Source organism: Protopterus annectens, chromosome 6.part1, assembly GCF_019279795.1.
Source record: "Protopterus annectens isolate FY-2018-M chromosome 6.part1, PAN1.0, whole genome shotgun sequence".
Lineage (NCBI taxonomy): Eukaryota > Metazoa > Chordata > Ceratodontiformes > Protopteridae > Protopterus > Protopterus annectens.
This window is the reverse complement of record NC_056738.1, coordinates 273781476-273803298: the sequence shown is the minus strand read 5'-3', so window position 1 is coordinate 273803298 and position 21823 is coordinate 273781476. Positions and strand designations below refer to the sequence as shown.

The following is a 21823-nucleotide window of genomic DNA, read 5'->3' as shown; positions in this document are numbered from 1 at the left end:
AGGAACTCTGCTTCACAAGGATGGGGAGCCTGTTCCATAGATGGGGTAATCTCTAGGATACATACCTCTCTCTCTCCAGCAGGTCCTGTTTACATCACCGGCAAGGTTTAAGTCTTTAGAACGGGTCATTCTGGTGTTTTGTTTTGTGGATATGTAGGAGGTCCATCAGAGTGGGGTCTGACATTGCTCTGTAAGCCAGGCATAGATCTCCACTCAAAAGCCTGTAGGAGACAGAATACAGGATAGGGCCATGAGGTCTGCATAGGACATTTTATTTACCCTCTGTATTCTTTTAGTGAGGAACCTCTGTGGATGTTGCAGTTGTTGGATATGTCTGGTTAAGTACATACCAAAGGGGGCATTGTACTCCATGATGGGTCTAACGAATGCCGAATACAGTGGAAAAATGACTTCCTTGGACTTGGATGCCATACTTTTGTTTATAAGTTACGCAACATAAAATGATTTCCTCACCACTGTAGACATGTGATGGTCAAAGGCTAGATTACTATCTGTGTATATCGTTACGCCCCTGACTACTGGTTCAGCTCTGAGGGGTGTGTTGTCAATATGATAGTTACCAGGGATGGATGACTTCCCAAAGGATACTATTCTGCATTTCTTGGCATTTAGTTTTAGTTCATGGCTCTGAAACCAGTTGTGTGTTTGTCAGTCCCTCCTGGCGAACATTTGTGTCAATGTGAGATTCAATGACAGCTCCTAACTTGCAGTTATTTGCAAATTTAGTCAGCCAGAGATCACTGACATTGGCCTTTACTTCTGAGAAGTAAATGCCAAAAAAAAAGGAGCGGTCCAAGGACTGATCCTTGTGGGACTCCACTTGTGACTGGCCTCTTTGTAGAGGTGAACTCCCAATTCTAAACTTCCTGGGTCCTATATGTGAGCCAGTTGGCTATCCACCGGGTGACCTATCAGATTGTACCTAACCTCTTGAATTTGTCAACAGTGCCAAAGTGGGTCATTGTGTCAAATGCCTTGGCCAGGATTTTGCCCTCATCCATTGTTTTGGTGATCTTCTCAAAGAAATTCACCAGGTTGAGTAGGCACGATCTGCCCTTGATGAAACCAAACTGGGTTGGGTCCAGAGTCTGGAGGCTTACTGTATCTCTATCGATCATCTCCATGATAATTCTTTCCATGGCTTTACATACAAGACTAGTGAGACTTGTGGGTCTGTAGTTTCCAAGGTCTGTAGATGGCCCACCTTTGTGCAGAAGGATGACTGTTGCCTTTCTCTATTCATGAGTTATGAAGCCTGTTTGGAGACTACAGTTAAATAGTAATTCCAGAAGCCCTGATAGGTCATGCTTCATGTTATTTAGAAGGCATCCTGGGGTATTGTCTGGGCCTATTGATGCAGTGTTCTTGGTCTTAGAGGATTAAGGACCTGTTCCCTAGTTATAGTAGGGGGAATTATATTTGATGATATTTCCCTAGGGAAGGTTGATGGGGAGAGAGGGGTAAAGTTGTAGCTGAATTTATCAGCCAGGAGGTTTGCTATATCTTCTGGCTCAGTATAGGTGACTCCATTTACAATGACCTCTGCACACAATTGTGTATTGCCTTTGAGGTTGCGGACATAGCTAAAGAATGTGTTGTGGTTGTTCTTGGCCTGGGAGGCCAAACTTACTTCAAATTTGGCTTTGGTAGACTTTTTGTCCTCTGAGTTGTTTGTTTAGTTTGGTGCAAGTGCTTTTATCCTGCTGGGTGCTGCATATAATTTTTGCCATGATTTTCTTCCTCCTGTTATACAGAATTTTGTGATTCCACCAGGGTGGCTTGCTTTTTGAGTTAGTTCTGTACTTCTTCCTGGTGGGTACAGCTGCCTGTATGCAGCTATTAACATGCTTGTACAGGGTTTCTGTGAGCAGTTCTGCATAGGCAGCAGTGTTCTCTGGGTTTATGGGGCCTTGAAATTTTGCCAGGTTCTCACGTAATAGAAGTAGGTTAAGAGTTTAGCCTTAGAATAGTTCCTGAATATTCCAGGTTTAGCTGGGGGTCCGGGTTTTATTTTTACTTCGGAGACCATTTTGTGGTCTGACCTTACCAGGGAAGTCATTACAGTAGGAGGTGTGCAGCATTCACCCATATTAATGAAAACCAGATCCAGTATGGTTGGACCTCAGGTTGGTGTATTGACTATCTGGTCCAGGGAGTTTGTGTTTACAAAATCCAGGAATCTCTGTGCATGTACGTTTAGTGTCATATAGGATTCCCAGTTAATAGAGGGTTAAAGTCACCCATGAATATGGTATTGGGTTCAATGGTTAGTGTTTCTAATAAGTTTAAATCAATGGTATGGGTTTCCTGGGTCATGGAGGGGGACCTATATTTATTTTACATTGTTGACCGGGATAGTCCGACTGGATACATGTCCACTTTCAGCGGAGGCATGGGGAGAAAAGCTCCACAAAAATAATGATTGTACAATAATACTCAAGAGAGCAAAAGGATGTAGATGCATCATTTCAGAAGGTATAACACAGTAGGAATACACTGGCACATGCTAAAGGTTAGCAGTGCAGTTGAGAGTGTGGCCTAATGGTTAAGATGTTTGCCTTACCAGCACAAGGTACAGGGTTTGAGTCTCACAAGGGATAATTGGCTAGGCTTAAAATGGCTTGCAAGGGTAGGTAGCTTAGTACTAACCTATGCACATAATTACAGAGTACTAACCTATGCACATTTCACAGATGTAAAGCACAATAGGAAAACGCTACAGTATGCAAAAAGGTTGAACTCAGCAGGCATGACTGTACATTATGGCATAACCCAACAGATGAGTAGAATGTCTGGCTTGCTAACGGTCAGTTAGGTAGAGAAAGACCAAGTTGTTGGATTGGGCTATTCGGGGTTTAGGCAGGGGCAGAGCCAGTTAGTTTTAAAGTATATTTTGAGGCCTTTTTTAAATAGGGGTAGAGCTGTTTCTTGGGTAAGAGTTGCAGGAAATTGGTTCCAAATTTTATCAACTGAGTTAGCAAACAGGGACTCCCCTGCTGTGTTGCTGGATTTTACGGTTAGGACTGATAGTTTTGTTGGAGGAACGAAATGGCCTGAGAGTATTATGTGGGCTGATAATGCTCTTGAGATTTGGGGTGTTGTCAGGTTGGTTGAGTACTTCGTGTGCTACTGTAATTCGGTTGAACTTCAAAAGGGAAGGAAATTCCAGCCAATCAAGTTCAACTAAGTTGTTGCAGCGGCGAGTCCTGTATGCCATGCCTGTGGCAAATCTAGCTATATGGTAGTAACAGGAGGATAGTTTGTTGAGGTTAGTTTTAGACAGGTTAGTAAATACCAGTGAGGCATAGAGGAGAGGGAGAGAAGATGGGTTCGTGCAATAGCAACCCTAGCAAAAGGGATGAGGAAAGGTTTGACTTTGTAGAGGGAGCTTAGTTTTTTGTTAATGGACTTAATAGTGTGGTCAATATGCACGTCAAATTTGCGGTTAGTATCTATTAGTACTCCTAGGAGCTTAGTTTGGTTATCTGGGGAGATCATTGTGCCATTGTTAGACTTAATAGTGAAGAATGATTGAGTAGATCTATGGGTAGGTAAGAAAAGCAGCAGCTTGGTTTTGTTGGGATTCAGGAGTAGTTGTCGATTAGTTAGCCAGTTTTCAATGTTGTTAAATGTATTCTGGGTTAGGGATAGTAGATTTGTTTGTGAAGTGGAAGAGCAAATCAAGGTAGAATTGTCGGCATATTGGATACAGTGTGCATTTGGAATGGTAGTATGAAGGTCATTTATGAAGATAGAGAAGAGGAGGGGTCCTAGTATAGAGCCCTGAGGGACTCCTAGGGTGACCGGGAGATGGGATGACAGCTTGTCCTGCCATAAGACAGCCTGCTGTCTACCACTTAGATAGGATTGGAACCACTGTAGTCCACTGTGGTCCATGAAGACAGCTTTCAGGGTACTGAGCAGTAGCTGATGGTTAACCATATCAAAGGCCTTAGAAAGGTCCAGAAAGAGTGCTGATTGATAGTTTGTTGTTTCGATTAAGGTTGATGTCAAAGGAAAAACAACTTTAAAAAGATCAACACACGGCAGGTTTAGGTTAAGGCACTTTAATCTTGCAGCAAGGAGACAAAAACGTGCTAATACAGAGTTTGTCTAACTAGAATTAGGAAGTGAAGCTATTTTTATACATTTTTTTACAAGACATTGCCTACCAAGCTGACGTAATAAATCACAAGTTCTTTTAATATTATTTTATAGCAGCTGTTTGTCCATGATTTTTTGCTGGCACATTAAGTTTACAAAAAAACTTTCTAAGAAAAGCAACATGGCCTTGATGACCACCAGTCAGATACAACTTTTTACTATGCAATGTTACCATTCAAGGTACTATGGCTAATTCGAGCACAAAGCAAGTACAGATTATAGTTTATTTTTTCAAGCAGTCTTTGTTTGATGTATCTTTCTTTTCTGCAGCTGTGCATGTTCTTATAACATGAACAGAGCTGATTAAGTTCAATAACATTATAGAAAACTATTCATTCATTTTTCTGATCTAGCAGATAATCACCTGCTTCTCAGTAAATTTTTAAAAGGCATAAACATGAATTTTGCTGTGCTAGCAAATACTAGGTCAGAGAGCATTTTGCAATTTCAGAAAGCATACTGCAGTTTGAAAAGCATCTTCTAATTTTATACAGAATTAAGCTGTACATAAAATAGAATGAAATGCGTGTTAACCCTTTTAGCTTTTAATAAGCACTAAACATATACATTAATACATATTTTTCTAACAGTTGATGACATTGGTGAAAGATAAGAGAGATGATGTGGTACTACGGTGTGGTCTGAAGCCATGCTGGGAGTCTGTGAGTAGTTTATTATGGTTAAGGTAGTACATTAGTTGTTTGTGGATGCATTTTTCCAATATTTTTGCTAGTGGTGAAAGTATGGCAATTGGTCTAAAGTTAGACAGTTCTATGGAACTACCTCCTTTATGTAGGGGTATTACATGTGATATTTTCCATGTTGATGGGATGGTTGCCTCGGAGATGGATCTGTTAATGAGGATTGAGACTGGGAGAGTGATGGCATCTGCAGCTAATTGCAGGTACTCAGCAGGGAGGTGGTCGGCTGCTAGAGTAGTGGGTTTTAGTTTTTTGAGAAGGGTGCAGATGAGGGTAGTAGGGATAGGTTGGAAGCTAAAGGAGAGATGTGTCCTAGGAGGATTTGAGCTGTCAATAATGTTTGAGGTAAAGCGAGGGGGTGGGATTGGTAGAAGTGAGTTGGGTGGCTAGTGTCTGAATAGTTTCAGTAAAGAAGCAATTGAATATGTTGGTGATAGCTACTGGAGTTTTATCAAGGGCTGCTGATGGGGTGAGAGTGGTAGTATGGCCTGGATGGAGGAGGTTATTTATTCCAGCCCAGAACTTTTGAGGTTTGTTTTGATGCTTTTGTTGTAGGTGGGTATAGTAGTATTTTATGTCTAATACGATGGATTTTTTAGTGTCATTCCTTATTTGACGGTATCGAATGAGGTCTATTGGGTCTCTAGAAGTATGCCAAGTGGTCCATGCCTTGTTTCTATGAGTTATTTTGGTTTTTGTAAGTCTAGTTAGCCATGGGGCAGTTTTAGTTTTGGCACGGATGGTGCGTATAGGGGCATGGGAGTTAAGGATATTGAGGAATTTGGTATTAAAAGAAGGCCACGGCCTCGTCTAATGGGAGTCTTTTAAGTTCTGACCAGTTGTAGGCCTTGAGATCATATAGGAAGTTGTCCAGGTTAAAGTTTTTTTGTTACGTGTCACTTTATAGGTGTGGAGATGGGTGTTCTCAGCTTTGTATTTGATGATATAGGTAAGGCAAGATCACTTAGGTCATCAGGTAGTGTGCCTAAATAGTGCATCTGTGCGTCACAATTGATCAGGATCCAATGTAGGATACTACCATTGTCTTTGCTATACCTAGTGGGGGAGGATATGGTCTGAGTAAACCTGTGAAGGTTTATGTGATTGCTGGGGGCTTCAGAGGAACAGGTATAGCTTACAAGGAAGTAGTATTGGATTTTGCCTGTGGTGATGTGAACATGGAGCAGATGAAGTGCATTGTCCTGTTTGACTAGCCTTGAAGTATATTTATTTTTTATGTAACTAGAGACACCACCACCTTTAATCTTTGCCTCTGAAGTAGTTGGCCTAAATGTGTGGAAGGCATTATAACCTTGCACTATTTATGTGCTTTCTGCAGCTTTAAACCATGTCTCAGTGACCACAGATGTCAGCATTCTCTATGGTAAGGAGAGCTTTCTAGGGAGTGGAGTTTTTTGTTTTGACTCCTAGAGTTGAGCAGTAATGCCTTTTAGATTTTCTTGGTTTTGATTTGCTATGTCGGAAGTACTTTCAGTATGGCATTGTTTAAAAAAGGCATTATGGGGAAGACCGTGTATTGGCTAATATTTGAAAGCCTAAGTGGGAGAGGTGCAGACCATTCCTGGCAAAGCACCGTGGTCTGACAATCTCCTTCCATGCTGACAAGTATTGCACCCCCTTAGAATGACACCCGAAACTGTCAGTTATTAAAGTCAGTCATCTTTTGTTCATATTGTGGTATTATCCTGGTAGAAGGTAAAATACTGCTCAGTGCTAGGCTCATACCAGTCTGAGACACACATTCCACGAGCTCCATGATGTCTCTCTTCATATAATCTAGGGAGGTATGTCTTAGGTCATTTACTCCCACATGGAATATGGCTGAGTCATATTGGTAATTGTGGTCTAGTGACTTGAGTGCGTGAGTAATGTGGTGGATCCTAGCCCCTGATAAGCAACTGACCGTGACTTTCTCCTTACTCAGCCTGGTGAGGGGGACATCATTGTGTCTCATGCTGGAGTCTCCACTGATTAGAATGTTGGATTGTGTGGTTACTTGCCTTATGGGCTTAGAGGTAGAGGCTGCATGGGGTGTAGCTCTGTGTTGATATGGGTGTTGTTTTGAAAGAGTGCATTTGAGGCTGCTGAGGTTATCTGTTATGTGTACTTCATCTAGGAGGTCTTTGTGGTTTAAGAAGGTTACATTTAATTGCTTCAGCATATGTGGGTTGATATGTCTGCTTTGAATTGTGCGTGATGGGTGCAGCATGTGTACTTGTTTGACAGCTTGTTGACATTAGGAGTACTTTTATGTGAGAGCTTTGCCTCCAGTGACATTGTGTAAATACATCTCTCACATACCGTATCAGTTTGTTTGAGAATTAACTGTTTGTCAGTAAACATGAGGCAATTTCTGCATTGCTTCAGGATGCTCATATCCACCAAGCAGATAAATAAGACAGTAGGAAAGTTCATATCCATGGCCACAGACCCTTTTTTATTGATTAGGCAGTTGGAGTGAGAATGTCAGTCACAATCAGGAGTATCAAGTTTGCAACTGTGGGGACAGTGCTTGTCACTGCAAACTAGTTTCCTCTGTGCAATTTGGTATTGGATATCCACCAGTAGAATAAAAGGATGGAAAGAATATCAGATACTGACACTTATCAAGGGGTTTCAAAAAATGAAGTAAATTGTAGCTATTGAAACATCTCAAAGCCACTCGACAATTTGTTACTTGAAAAGAGGAATCGATGTGCATCTTTTCAACTATTTATGCATGCCCTCCCCCACAATCCACATGTTATTTGGTATCCCAAAGATACACAAGAGCATATCAGACCCCCCACAATGCACTCTATACTTGATGGACACAATTCCATCACATACCTCCGTGCAAAATTTATTGACGAAAAACTAAAAGTACATCTACACAGAGAAAAACACATTTGTAAAAACTCATGGTCCTTTTTAGCTACCATAGAGGAAACACATTTTGAGGATAATGACATATTTTTAACAACTGTTGTAAGGGATTTATTTAGTGTCATTCCCCAGGTTGAAGGAATTGGTATGGTGGTTGGGTATTTACACAGAAAAGGGGCCCCACAGCATGACATCAACCTATATGAGGATCTGAGCTGGTGTTGAACAACAATTTTTTGGTTTTTAACCGTTGTTTTTTTTTTTATCTTCAGAAAACTGAGATAGCTGTGGGTTCCCCTTTTGGTGGAATGTTTGCTGATATAGTGATGGCTTAATGGGAGTACCAGTACATTTTAGACCATCCAGAGTACAAGGATAGACTTAAGATTTACACGTTACCTGGATGATATTTTTATTTTATGGAAGGGTGGGATGGAAAGGATTGAGGCATTTTTAACATACATAACACTAGTAACATTTTGAAATCTACGTATGAATTTGACAGTGAGAAAAATTTTTTACCTGGATGTCCTTCTCAGTAAGGACAGGAATAACCACAGATTTATAGCTATCATTTTTAGAAAACCCACTTATTCAAACTCATTTCTCCTTCCATCAGGAGAAATTTGAGGTAAAAGGGCGGAGGTTGGTTAGAGTTGCTAGAATGGTCACCACAGATGAAGACTTCCACAATGAATGTGAACTCTTACTGGGTATGTTTCATAAGAGAGGTTATGTGTGTGTGTGTGTGTGTGTGTGTGTGTGTGTGTGTGTGCATATGTATGTGTATGTGTATGTATATGTGTGTGTATATATATATATATATATATATATATATATATATATATATATATATATATTGATGTCTGAATTAGCTGCTTCATACCCCCGTGGTACAGAGTTTGATTCCTTTCACCTTCATTTGCCTACTGTGTGATTTATGAGGAAATTGCTTAGCCAGACAGTGCTCCCGTGTCACTTCTTGAAAAGAACTGTTGTATCCAGTGAGCTTAACTGGTCAATAAATAGGTAAAAAATGTGTAATTTTCTTGTGTAATTGCAGAATTGCTGTGCTGCAGTAGCTGTTCATTTTGTTTTGAGAAACTGAAACCTTTCATCCTCTTACAGATAGCTCAAGAAATGGAACCATTGGAGGAGGTGGACAGGTTTATGCCTTCCAGACAGTCAAGCGGGGCAACAAGATGGCTCAGTTGGGTAAGTTGGATTATATGAGCTAGGTGTAACAAATAGAGCACTACTGAATTAAACACAACTTTGGTCTTGAGGAACCATTGATGATGAATGTTTGGAGGACCACTACACGTTTTTTTCTGAAGCTATGAAAAACTGTATTTGTGTGGGGGTGGGGATGGGAGGGTGTTGCAATGTGAGTTTCCATAGTGACTGTAATTGCCATACTCTAAGTATAATTTGTCGTTTACAGGGAATGGAACTTATGTGATAAATTTGTAATGCAGTGGTTGATTGTAACAGCAGGAGTGAAGACTGTTCAGTGTTTTCCAGACATGTTTGCTGTGGCATTGTGGTGAAGTTGCAGTATATGTAACCTTAGCTGCTGCTGATATGGAGAAGTGAGGATAATTGGAGTTACTTACTGCTGTAGGGATATGTGTGTGTGTTTAGTCTGTAGTTTGGCCATGTTCTATGTACTCTTGGGTGGGTGATGTTCTTCATGTTTCACTGTTGCAGTCATTATATGTGGGTTATCTGCTTGCAGGTAGCCCTCAGTCAGCCTGATTAACAAAGTCTTGGGTCCTGCAATCGTTGCTGTCCCTTCTTCCATGACGTCAGGGGTATAAAATATGCAGCCGACGCCATTACATCAGTCTTTCTTGCCATGCGGTGCCCGAAGCAGAAGCAGTTCGCAAGTGCCGGTCGGCTGACTCCTGAAATTTTCATTTTTGAGTTTCAGAACCAAAGTCTTCAACTAAAGCTAAGTACCCCGTTGGGGAAACTTCTTCTTGCTCCTTACCGATGTCAGTAAAAGTTAATAATTGCATTACTTGTGGGAAGCAAATACTTCATAAAGATTTTCATTTGTATTGTATTCCTTGCCTAGGCCCTGACCACGACGTATGTTGCTGTCGGTTTTGTGCTTTATTTAATCAGCATACTATCCGTCGTCTGTATATTTTCGCCTATAAATATTTTGGTTTTCGGTTTAATTATCCAGAAATGTCGTCGGTTAGCCATCCGACTACCGGGATTCTGAAAAAACGCAAAGATAAAGACAGAGGTCCAAAACTGCCGACGATGCTTCTAAGCCAGTCGCCAGTTCACCGGTACTCAGTGAGGCACTTTGGCAGCCCCTGATACCCACTACTTCTGATTCGCAGGCCTCTACTGAGACCCCATTCGGAGTCCGGTATGCTGCGAGATGCTTCAACTATGGAACCTGTGGATGTCTCTACCTTGGATGGGTCTGGAGCCGCTGTGTAGACACTAGTTTCTGAGGGTGCATTCAGGCCTATGGACTTTCATATTAAACAGCCTCCTTCTTTACGTAGGCCTAAATCTCGATCCATGCCTAAAAAAACGACGCCCAGGCCACATGCTCAGGCCTCTATGCCTAAAAAAACAAATGATAAGAATGGCTGAAGATCTAATGACTCTAATCAGGGGTAGCCAACCCCCCCCCCTTCTAAGAGGCCTAGGACTGAAGTTGATTATGAATCTTCTGAACAGGATTCTGTTTTTTTTTTCTGATTCTTCTGATGATCTGGATTTGCCTTTATCTACTTATGAAAATTCTGATGCAGAGGACTCCATTCCCCCTGCTTCCCCTCCTGAGGATTTTTCTTTTGGGGAAACCTTACATACTCTAAGGGAGCATTTCCACTGGGAAAGGCAGGATTTTTCTGATTCAAAAAATAGGCTTAGGGATTTACTTCTCCTACCTCAGCATAGGCCTTTAGCTATTCCTCCTGTACTAGACATTGTTGATGATGCTTTTTCGGAATCTAGTTTGGCCCCTGATTCCCTGCCTCCTGCTCCCAGAAAACCTGACCAATACTACAGGGTCCCTGAGTCCCACAAGTTCCTTTTTAAAAATCCTCTTGCATATCCAGAGACTATTTCACAGGGGCCCAAGGGCATTAAGGCTTCTACTGCTAAAAATCCTACTCCTTCTGATAAAGACTCCAGGGCACTGGATAGATGGGGTAAGAAGGTTTACACTTCTGCAACCTTGGCCATTAGGGCTTTAAACTGCCAGTTTCATATGTTAAAGTATCAGCAACATGTTATTGGACTGCTTAAACAGAAAATTATGTTGATTCCTGACTGTGTGGAAAATAAAGAATTACAGGATTTAATGCATTCTGCTGAACAAATTGGAAAACATACTTTGCAATGTGGTTTTGATTCATTAGAGGCCTCTTACAGGGCTGCTGTTACTGGGTCTGTGCTCAGAAGGCATGCTTGGCTTAAGGAGCAGTCTTTGCCTGATCATGTTAAAGCTAAATTGTTGGATGCTCCTTTAAATCAGGACCGCCTGTTTGGCAACAAGGCAGAGGAAGTTCTTAAAAAGATGGAAGATAAAGCTAAATCTATGCAAACTGTTAAAGATTTTTTACAAGTTCAACCTCCTAGATTTAGTAGGCACTGTCCCTGTAAGAATTAGTCCTTTCCAGCCCCTTCCAGGTTTTCTCAAGCCAAACCCAGCCACAGCAAAAACCCCAGGTTTCAGTCCCAGGGGACACACAGAACTAAGCAGTGGGGGGCCACCACTTCCAAATCTGGGAATAATAAGACTCCCTCCTTTGGTAAACTGTCTCAATGACTTCCTTTTAAAATTTCCAAGCACTTATCAGCTGACTGCCCCTTTGGGGGGAAAGATTGCTCTTCATGCAAAGAATTGGGAACTCATTACCCAGGACAAATTTGTTTTATATATAGTGTCCCAGGGATACAGATTTCACTTCCACACATTGCCAACACCAAGCGGGTGGCCGGACCTACCCCCAAATTAGTGGGCAGAGGCCCAAAAACAAGTACTTTCTCTCTTAAGCATGGGGCTATTCAACTGGTACTAGAAGAGGAAAAGGGACAAGGTTTCTACTCAAGACTTTTCCTGGTACTCAGAAAAGACAATTCATGGTTGTCTACTCTAAACACCTTTTTGGAGATTCCAAAATTCAAGATGCTGACTCTTCACGAATTACTTCCTATGCTAGGCAAAGATGCCTGGTTGGCAACACTAGATTTAAAAGAAGCATACTTGCACATCCCAATCAGGGAGTCTTGCAGAAGATACCTAGGCTTCAAAGCAGGCTACATGCACCATCAGTTCTCTGCACTGCCCTTTGGCTTATCTACTGCGCCCAAGGTATTCACAAAGTGCCTAGCTCCAGTTATTGCATTTTGCAGGCAAAGAAATATTCAAATATACCCATACCGGGACGATTGTCTAATTCGGGCAGAAAGCCAGGACATACTTTTGAATCATCTGGCCTTTGTACAACTTGTTCTAACTTGTCTGGAGGTACACCATAAACGAAAAGAAATCACACCTGGTACCCTGTCAACAAATTATATTCCTGGGAGCAAGCTTGAATACAACCTTCCAGATGGCTTACCTCACGCCAGAGAAACAAATTCATTTGACAACCTACTTCAAACAAGTGGCCACAAAAACCCTGCTATCTGCAAGACAAATACTGCAAGCGTTGGGGTTCATGGCCTCCTGCATTCTTCTAATTCCATATGCAAGACTGCATATGAGGAAACTACAGTGGTATATAAAAAGCCTATGGGTCAACATTCTCAAGACCTAGAAACAATGATTCCTATCATACCTTGCCTATGCTTAGAGTTCCTTTGATGGACAGAGGCCTGCCACCAAAACAAAGGACCACCTTTCACACCATCCCCTGCCGCCCAAATCCTAACAGACACATCAGACTATGCATGGGGGGGGGCTCACCTGGCAGGGAAGTGCATTCAGGGCAAATGGAACCCAAGTCAAATGCACCTGCATATCAATCAAAAAGAAATGTAAGCTGTACAGAATGCTCTGACAGCCTTCAAGGACCACATTCTTCCAGGACAACTAATGGTAAAGACGGACAGCACCACTGTTATGTGGTACATAAACAAGCAGGGGGGTACACATTCTTACCCCCTCTGCAGACTAGCCATGGCATTGTGGAACACAGAGTTGAGCTACCAAGTGCACCTACAAGCTCAATTCCTGCCAGGAAAATTAAATACACTGGCAGATGGACTAAGCAGAAACCTAATGGACCCACACGAGTGGAAACTGGAACCAAGGATTTTCAACATGTTGACAAGCAAATGGGGGGAGCCCAGATATAGACCTGTTTGCCTCTCCCCAGAACTACCAATTGGACAAATTTTGCACAAGGACTCCCCACAAACAAGCCTGGAAAGTGGATGCTCTGTCCTTCAGCTGGAAAAACCTATCAGTCTATGCCTTCCCTCCCTCTGCTCTCCAAAGTACTACTAAAAATCCAACAGGACAAACTAAGGATGATTTTGATTGCTCCAGACTGACCGCGCCAACACTGCTACCCCCTCCTGCGCAGTATGTCACGGTTATCTCCATGGCACCTGTCTCATACTCCTTCCCTGCTGTTTCAGCAGGAGAACCAGATTCTGCACCCTCAGCTTCTAACACTGAACCTTGCAGCCTGGCTAATTACTTAATCTCTTCTTTACTATCCCTCAGCAAACCTGTGATAGATATCGTTTTAGAGGCAAGGAGGTTTAGTACTAGAAAATCTTATGCTGAAAAATGGAAAAGATTCTGTGCCTGGAACCAATCTCAAGGGATGAGCACAGCAGCACCCAATTTACCTCAGATTTTACAATACTTAACTGGGATGCTTCACAACGGCCTGTCTTTTTCCTCCATTAAAATCCACGCCTCAGCCATATCAGCTCATTGTAACACAGAACCTCCCCTCTTCTCTCATACACTGCTCAAGCAGTTCCTCAGAGGGGCCAAAAATTTGAGATCACCCAGGAGAGCTCCAACCCCAGCCTGGGACCTTAACTTTGTCTTGGAGAAACTCCCTCTACCTCTTTTTGAGCCAGCTGCTACTGCAGACTTAAAATTTCTTTCTTGGAAAAACAGCTTTCCTTTCAGCAATCACTTCATCTAGAAGGGTATCTGAATTACAGGCCCTTATGGCAGTGGAGCCTTTCATCATCTTTCATGTGGACTGGTGTCCCTCAGAACCAATCCATCCTATCCTTCATGTCCAAGGTGGTATCCAGTGTGGCTCTTAATCAGTCCATTCATTTGCCAACCTTTTTCCCAATCCACAGAATAAGGGGGAATGGATACTGCATTCCTTAGATGTGCACAGACAGCTTAGATTCTACTTGGACAGGACTAAACCTCAAAGGAAATCTGAACAACTGCTGGTGGCATTTTCTGCAGGGGCAGAGGGGAAGGCTATTTCAAAGCAAACCATTTCTAAATGGATAAGCCATTGCGTTCATTTCTGCTATAAGCACCATGGAAAACCTATCCCCCAGGAGATCAGACCTCACTCCACCAGGGATGCATCTACCTCTACAGCCTTTCTCAGAGGGGACCCTAAGAGGGACATCCTAGAAGCTGCTACCTGGAGTTCTGTACATACTTTCACCAAGCATTCTCATTTGCTAGTTTTCTCTAAATCCAGAGCTGGCTTTGCCACTGCAGTCTTGCAGGGCCTTATAGCTGTCCCTAATGCTATCTAAATTCCTCCTCCCAGCCATAGCTTTGGGAATCTACCCAAATGTAATGACCGCAGCAGTGAAACGCGAAGAACATAGTACAATTGTGTACACTTACCATAAATGTAGATGTTTGAGTGTATTCACTGTTGCAGTCCTGGTTACCCTCCCTCCAGCCCCCTAACTTCTTTTGGCTATACCTCTAGTTTCCTTTACTATGCTTAAAAACCTTTTTGTTGTATTTGCTTTTTTGTTGGAGGTATATCTTTGTACTTTTATATTTATTTTCCCATTAGGGGGGCACCTGACATCTGGGGCAAGAAAAACTGATGTAATGGCATCGGCTGCATGTTTTATACCCCTGACGACCTGACGTCATGGAAGAAGGGACAGCAACCGATGCAGGACCCAAGACTTTGTTAATCAGGCTGACTGAGGGTTACCTGCAAGCAGATAACCCAAATGTAATGACTGCAACAGTGAATGCACTCGAACATCTACATTTATGGTAAGTAAGTTTTTTAATTTGATTTTGTGCCGTGTGTGTTTGCCTTTTTTGTATTTTTTAGCTTTATTTATTAATGGCTTTTTGTGGTAATATTTTATTTGGTTTGTGGACTTTAAGTTGCTCTTTATTCTCTTTTTAAACATCTCTTTCATTTTATCCCACTCCCTAGCTACATTTGCTGAAGAAATTTTGTATCTTCCCTAATAACTCCTGAATACTTTCCACTACCTGTTCCTTAAATTCCTCTCTGTTTAACAGATCTGTGGGGAAGCAGCAGTGTCTCATTTTTTTCATTACCTTGCACTTTTATTTTGGTTATTATAAGTGTGTGATCTGAAATAGTTATTGGATACGTATCAAAACTTTCAATTAAAATGCAAATGTTCCTGTGAAATATAGTATCTGATCTGATGATATCAGTCTTCACATAGTCCTTGACAGTGGGTTTGGTTCCGAACCCTCTGAACCAACTCTGCCATTATTCCAGCTGGAGCGTACCAAGAAACTCTCGAGCTCACCTCTACCCATAATGCTCCTTACCAAATTACCTCACATCTCATTTGTTAATGTGCCAGACGCGTCACCAGTAAGCTGTCAAGCAAAGCAATTTTTTCTTCTGTAGGTGAATTCCTTGTGTGTGTGTGTGTGTGTGTGTGTGTGTGTGTGTGTGTGTGTGTATATGTGTATATATATATATATATATATATATATATATATATATATATATATATATATAAAACTTTTTATTATTTATTCTACCTTTCCTCTACCCGCTCCTTCCAATTTCACTTTAATGTGTGTGCGACTGTGTGCAACTCTGTTTCCTACCTTTTGGTAGTCTTCTGTACCATTGCTGGTATTTCTTCCTATTACCTTTTGGTATTCCTTTGTACCATTGTTGGTACTTGTACTTTTTTTACTGAAGAGGTAAATAGAAGTTTCTAGTTAGAATAGTTTTCTTGCTATATCCTTGTGTGCATGTGTCTTTCTCTTAATTAAGGAAGACAAACTGACTAAACACACCTCCCGTTTGAAAAGGTGTCTCAAATGTGAAAGGAAGATGCCCAATTCGCACAAGAATATTCTTTGCGTTTATTGTCTTGGAGCTGCTCGCCTCCAAGAAGATTGTGCCATATGTCATGGTTTTAGCCGTCACACTTAATGGGACGCTAAAACAAACTTATTTTGAAGGGCCTGTTAAAAACTGAATTTGACGACGCTCTATCAGGTTCCAGACTAGAAAGCTCACCTTCTACTACTACTTCTTCCTCCAGTAAGATGGAGTAGCCTAAAAAGTAGTCTAATTCAGTTTCTACTGTTCCCTTGGAACTGGTAGGAAAGTAATTGAATCATCTTTGGTGCCAACAGCATCTTCGGCACCAACAACTCTAGCATCTCAGCCTTCGGCACTGTTGGTGCTGGCTTCTGCACAGAGTTCATTGGTGCCATCCACATCGGTTCCTACCAAAACTCAGGAGCCAAAAGACTTACCTGTTTCTATTTTACCTTGGCTCAGTATTCTCCTTCAGCGGACCCCTTTGCTGATTGCCCTCCCTAGTCCCTTTTTGGAGAAGCATCCTCCCAGGTCTCCCTCCATTTCCTCTGCTCGATCCAACGGGAGTCTCACTGAGTCCGATATTGTGAGGATTGTGGAACAGCTACTTGTGGCCAGGGAATTTTCTTCGGTTCCGGTTCCTAGTGCCGGTGCTGCCGGAACCAAGCCCACATCTACTCCAGTTCCTCTTTTTCCTCCTCCAGCTCCCACTGAGACTTCAGAGTCTATGGTGTAAACAATTCTGGTACCAACTGCTTCAGTGCCTGTTAGAGCTCCTTCCCCGGCACTGATCACTAACCTGATTGCTTTGGGTGTATTGGACCTGGAGAAATCCTGGGGCCGTAGGTTTGTTTTGGGGGGTTGGTTTCGTCTTTAGCATTTTCGGAGCTATCCATGCCCCTTGGTGCCTTTGCATTTGTAAATCCGGCCCCAGCTTCGACCTCGGAGGGGTTTCCCTCTGTGTGGGGTGGGACCAGGGTTCCGAAGGAATCCTTTTTCGGTTCCGGGCACCCACCCTGTACTGGTGGACCTGCCTTCCAGGCCATGGAGAGGGCTTTGTCTGTGGCAGGCAGTCAGTCATTACTTACCCTGTTGACATCTGGTCTTTCCCCTCGACAGGAGTTTCCTCCATTCTCTTTCCCGGGACAGAGAGCACAAAACTCTCAGGATCTAACCACTGTGGTTATGTCCTCTTTGGATACCTCTCTGGAATACCCCACCGAAGATGTCCTTGTGAAGAGGAGGTTTAAGAGGAACCACTTGGACTTCCAGCAGGAGTCATTCATGGAAGATACTGATTTTGATGAAGGGTAAGGTTCCCTTGAGTCTCCCTGTGACGAGGACATCCTTGAGATTCTGAAACAGAGGGGAGGCTGGTCTTCCACCCAACCTTCCTCAGAGGAGTCGGCGAATTCATTTTGTATCTTCCCTAATAACTCCTGAATAATTTCCACTGTCTGTTCCTTAAATTCCTCTCTGTTTAACAGATAGTTGGGGAAGCAGCAGTGTGTCATTTTTATTTCATTACCCTGCACTTTTATTTTAGTTATTGTAAGTGTCTGATCTGAAATAGTTATTGGATACCCTCTTTAGCTGTATTTTCCATTCTAGGCCCCCCGATACATACTCATACTTGTAAATTAATTCTACTCCCTACCTACAAATAATATTCCCTGCTAAAGTCTGAGTACTACTCCCAGAATTTTCTTAAGATCCATTGTAGCAGTTTTAGGTGGAATATTGATGCATGCCAGCATAATCCTCATACTCTTGCCAGTAGTTCCTTACTACTACAAATCTACTACTACAAATCTATGATTATCTTTGTTCCTGTTCTACCATTATTGGAGCTCCTCTAGCAATTAATATAAGTACTTCTACCCTTTTTCATTTGTCCCAAATATTCTGCTGAATAACCATCCTGGAATCCTTTATTTGTCAAATTCACATGCTCGGTTTTTAATTGACCTAATAATTAAGATTATCCATGCTAAGACACATAGTACATCCTGTGCTTCTGCTTACACCAAGTTCTGTCTGTTTTTGTCTTCTCTTTATTCCTCTCCCAGATGTAAAAAAAACCCAAAAAAAGCAGTTTAAATGTTTTCAGAAAACCACATTTTTTAGCCACGTAAAGAATAGGTATTCTGTTTTTATTGCCCCCTTATCAATTTGTCTCCATAGAAACACAAGAACCAGATACACAGTTGATTTCTGCTACAATTTTCTCATGTTGCACTGTGAACATTTATTTGCTAAATAAATTTTCTTCATTATATTCAGTGTTCTTTATTTCTTTCTTTATTTATTTGTTTGTTTGTTTATTTGTTATGCTGTACTGACCTCTTCTTCTCTCTACCTCAGTGCCCCCCCACCCTTCCTTAGCACACTTACCCCTTTATCCCAACCAAGAACGGTTACCTCCTTACATTACTATTAAAAATTCACATCTCTCCTCTCACTCCCCTAGGAACTCTACAGAATTACCTTGTTACCACCTTGCCTTCCTTGATTTACAGCATTGTCCCTTCACTGTTATATACTGCATCTTCTATACTTTTATCAACACTGTTGCTATTTTATATTGCCGTCTCATATTCTTTTTGCTTTAATTTTTAACTACTAATTAAAAAATGTATTTCTGTATAACTTGTTTAATAACTTAAGCATAACCATTATTGTAATGTTCATGGAGCTTTTCTTCCCGGGCCTTCGCTGAAAAAGGGCTACTCACCTCAGTCGGACTATCCCAGTTAACAAATGTAAAATAAATAAATAATTTACTTGGTTCCACTTAAATCTTGTTGTTAGATCAAGCCAGCCAATGTCCTTAATACAGTCATTCCTCTATGCAAAACTTAAAAATGAATGCCAATTTTAGTTATATCATGATCTGTATACTTCTACAACTTGTCCCTTGCCTCAAGATCCCAAGATTACAGCCTATAATCTTAAACATGCTTTTTGTCCCGACTTTCTTCTGTTTCTACATTGCAGTGCAAACATTTTTGAAAACTAAACAAAAAATAAAGAAGAAACAGAAGGGCAGCTGTTTACTTTAGTACCCCTATAACACACACACGCACCAAAGCAGAAAATGCTTTACTATTTAAGATGCAGTATCTGTTATGTTTTGTAAAAGTACTGTTAAGAACAAAAATATTTTACTTGGTTACTCACTTAGTTACTCACTTACTTCCTCTTCATATCTCCTTAACATTCTTCCAGACTTTAATGACACTAAGTAGGGCATATGCTTTTGAGTCTCTTACAATTTTAACAAAGTCAAAAAAGTCCAATATTTCCAGGTATTCATGTTCAGACGTACTTCACAAACATGATTGATGTATTGTAATCCCACATCTATTCATTTATTTCCGAGTTGCTGCTTTCTTCCTGTTGATCTTCATCTCCAGTCTGTAGTTCATTTCCAACATACTCTTGGTTTCTTCTAGTTAATTCCTGTGCTTTTCTCTGCCTCTCATGCTTTTTCCCCTTTTGTTTGATGGATCACTTTTTGTTGGACAAACTTTTGCATTTCCTCCTTAGCATGTTCTGCATCAAAATGACTGTGATCCTCCAAGAAAAAACTTTCTGTGAAGATAGCTGGATACAGCAACTTAAATCTTTCACTTGGGTGTCAACATTCCTTGATTGCTGGAATAAATTTACTCCTCTTCTGCCTGGTGAACAGCAAGTCATCATTTTCTGTTTTCTTCTGGTAAGATTGCATCCTTACCATTTGAGGTCTTGGCTGCTATCTTATTGCCAGGTTTGGAGCATAAACTCGATGTGACCTTCTGATTAACAGCAACTGCTGTGGAATGACAGTCCAGTTCCTTATTTGTGCTTTCATAAAATTAATGTAGTCTGTTTCTTCTAGATTCTCTGGTACTGCAGAAAATCTCATGTTTCCCCTATGTGCTGTCCTCTACCATTTTTTAAACATCTCTCTGAGCAGTTTCATGTGCAGCCAGCTTTTTCTTCATTTCGATATCTGATTTTTTCAGTTTTATCAGCTCCTCTGAATATCTGTATAAAGCTTCAATTTTTTTCCTGAACTTTTATTTGAGTTGATACACTCTTCAGTATTTGATATATTTGTATCAGCTCTGAGCATATTTGACTATTTTTTTTTCTAGATTCCTGGAAGTCATATCTTACACCCAAGCTGAAGCTTGAACTACTTCTTGCCGAACAGTTGTTTACTTCTCTCCTTTTCTGGTTAATTTTCTTTCCGGCTCTCTAAATTTCTTCTTTGCTGGCATCCAGGCACTGCACTTGCTAGCCCGAATCTGAAATTTACCCAAAAAGACAAATTCATTAGCTATCATTTCTGAGTTTCACTTTTCAGTTAGAGAGCTGAAATTAAGCTGCTACTCCGTGTGGAGTCATCTTCAAAGTCCTTGACTCTCTGTTCTGTTAAATAGATTCTACAAAATGGGTGTTGACAAAACATGGCTAGACAAATTTAATGGAACCCATATATCTATATATGTGTGTGTGTGTGTGTGTGTGTGTGTGTAAATATTATGTTAAGTTGTACCATCTCGCCTTTGTTCTTGCTGTTTGGGTTCGGAGCTGAGGATCGGCTCCAACTCTGCCTACTTTTATAGCTTGAGAGCTATTTACTGGCTCGAGGCTAACTCTTATCCCAGAATGCCCAGCATCAGCTACCCAGATCTCGTTTGCCGCTTCAGCTGTGAGGTTGCTTCGTTACTGGCTCAGGCTTAGTATAGTTTTTTTCTATTATAATTGTTGCTTATTCTTCAAAATTTATCAAGTTTTTGTCTAGATATAGTACTTTATCCCTTATCGCTTTTCTTGTGTGTTGTAGCTTTGTTGGCCGTCGCTACATACTCGCAGGCCTTTCTGTTTCCCCTGAACTCGTTTACTTTAGAGAGTCCCCCCCCCCCAGGACATCCATTTAAATTAGAGGCTCTCCTTTCTTTTCCTTAACTGTAAAAAAAAATAAATAAATAAATAAAAAAATAAAAAGACTGTTTGTTTCTTAGTTTAGTAGTGTAAGATGTCTAAAGAGGCAAAAGTTTCTGGCTTCAAAAAGTGTGACTCATGCGGTCAGAAAATGTCGGACAGATGGGCACTCTAGCTGTGTTTATTGTTTAGGGGCTGTGCACCTGCAGGACTCCTGCTCTATCTTTCATGCATTTAGTCCAAGGGTCTTGCAGGAGCGCCAAAACAAATTAATCCTTCGAGGATTATTGAAACCACAAGGATTCCCTGGCTATAGGATCTCAGCCAGTGAAATCCTCTAAGTCTATCAAGCCATCGGCTCCATCCTCGGAGCTGACTCCTGGGCTTGAACAACCAAGTTTGGCGGTGCCGACTAGCATCGACAAGTCAACTCCTCCCTCTGCTCCAACTGCTACCTCGGAGCCATCTCGGAGCCACAAGCGAGCAAGGTCTCCTTCATTGGAGCTGATCCGCTTGGTGCCACAGTCACCCTTATTAGGAAGTGAACGCAGTCATCGCTCTTCATCCCACTCCTCTCGATCCTCTAAGTTATCGGATCAGGACGTGGAGCGAGTAGTCAGCAGGTTGCTTAAATCACAGGCCCTTGCGAAATTACCTTCCAGCCCACTGCAGCAGGTTGCGGCTTCATCCACCTCCATCTCCATTCCTCCTCCGACTACACTTAGTTCGGAGATGGAGACCATGGACGTGCCGATAGTAGAACTGACCACACCGATCACCTCCTCTTTGGTTTTGACGTTAGCTCTGATCACCTCAATTATTCCGTGCATCGAGGGATCTGGGCGC

General features: G+C 41.6%; 1 protein-coding gene across 1 annotated transcript in view; it reads left to right on the top strand.

Moving 5' to 3' along the window:
* ORC2 (origin recognition complex subunit 2) overlaps nt 1–21823 on the top strand; it is an 829308-nt gene that overhangs the window by 76751 nt on the left and 730734 nt on the right. Inside the window, exon 4 of the mRNA XM_044075702.1 lies at nt 8901–8987. Coding sequence (XP_043931637.1) covers nt 8901–8987 — 87 coding nt within the window. The remainder of the gene's footprint in view (nt 1–8900; nt 8988–21823) is intronic.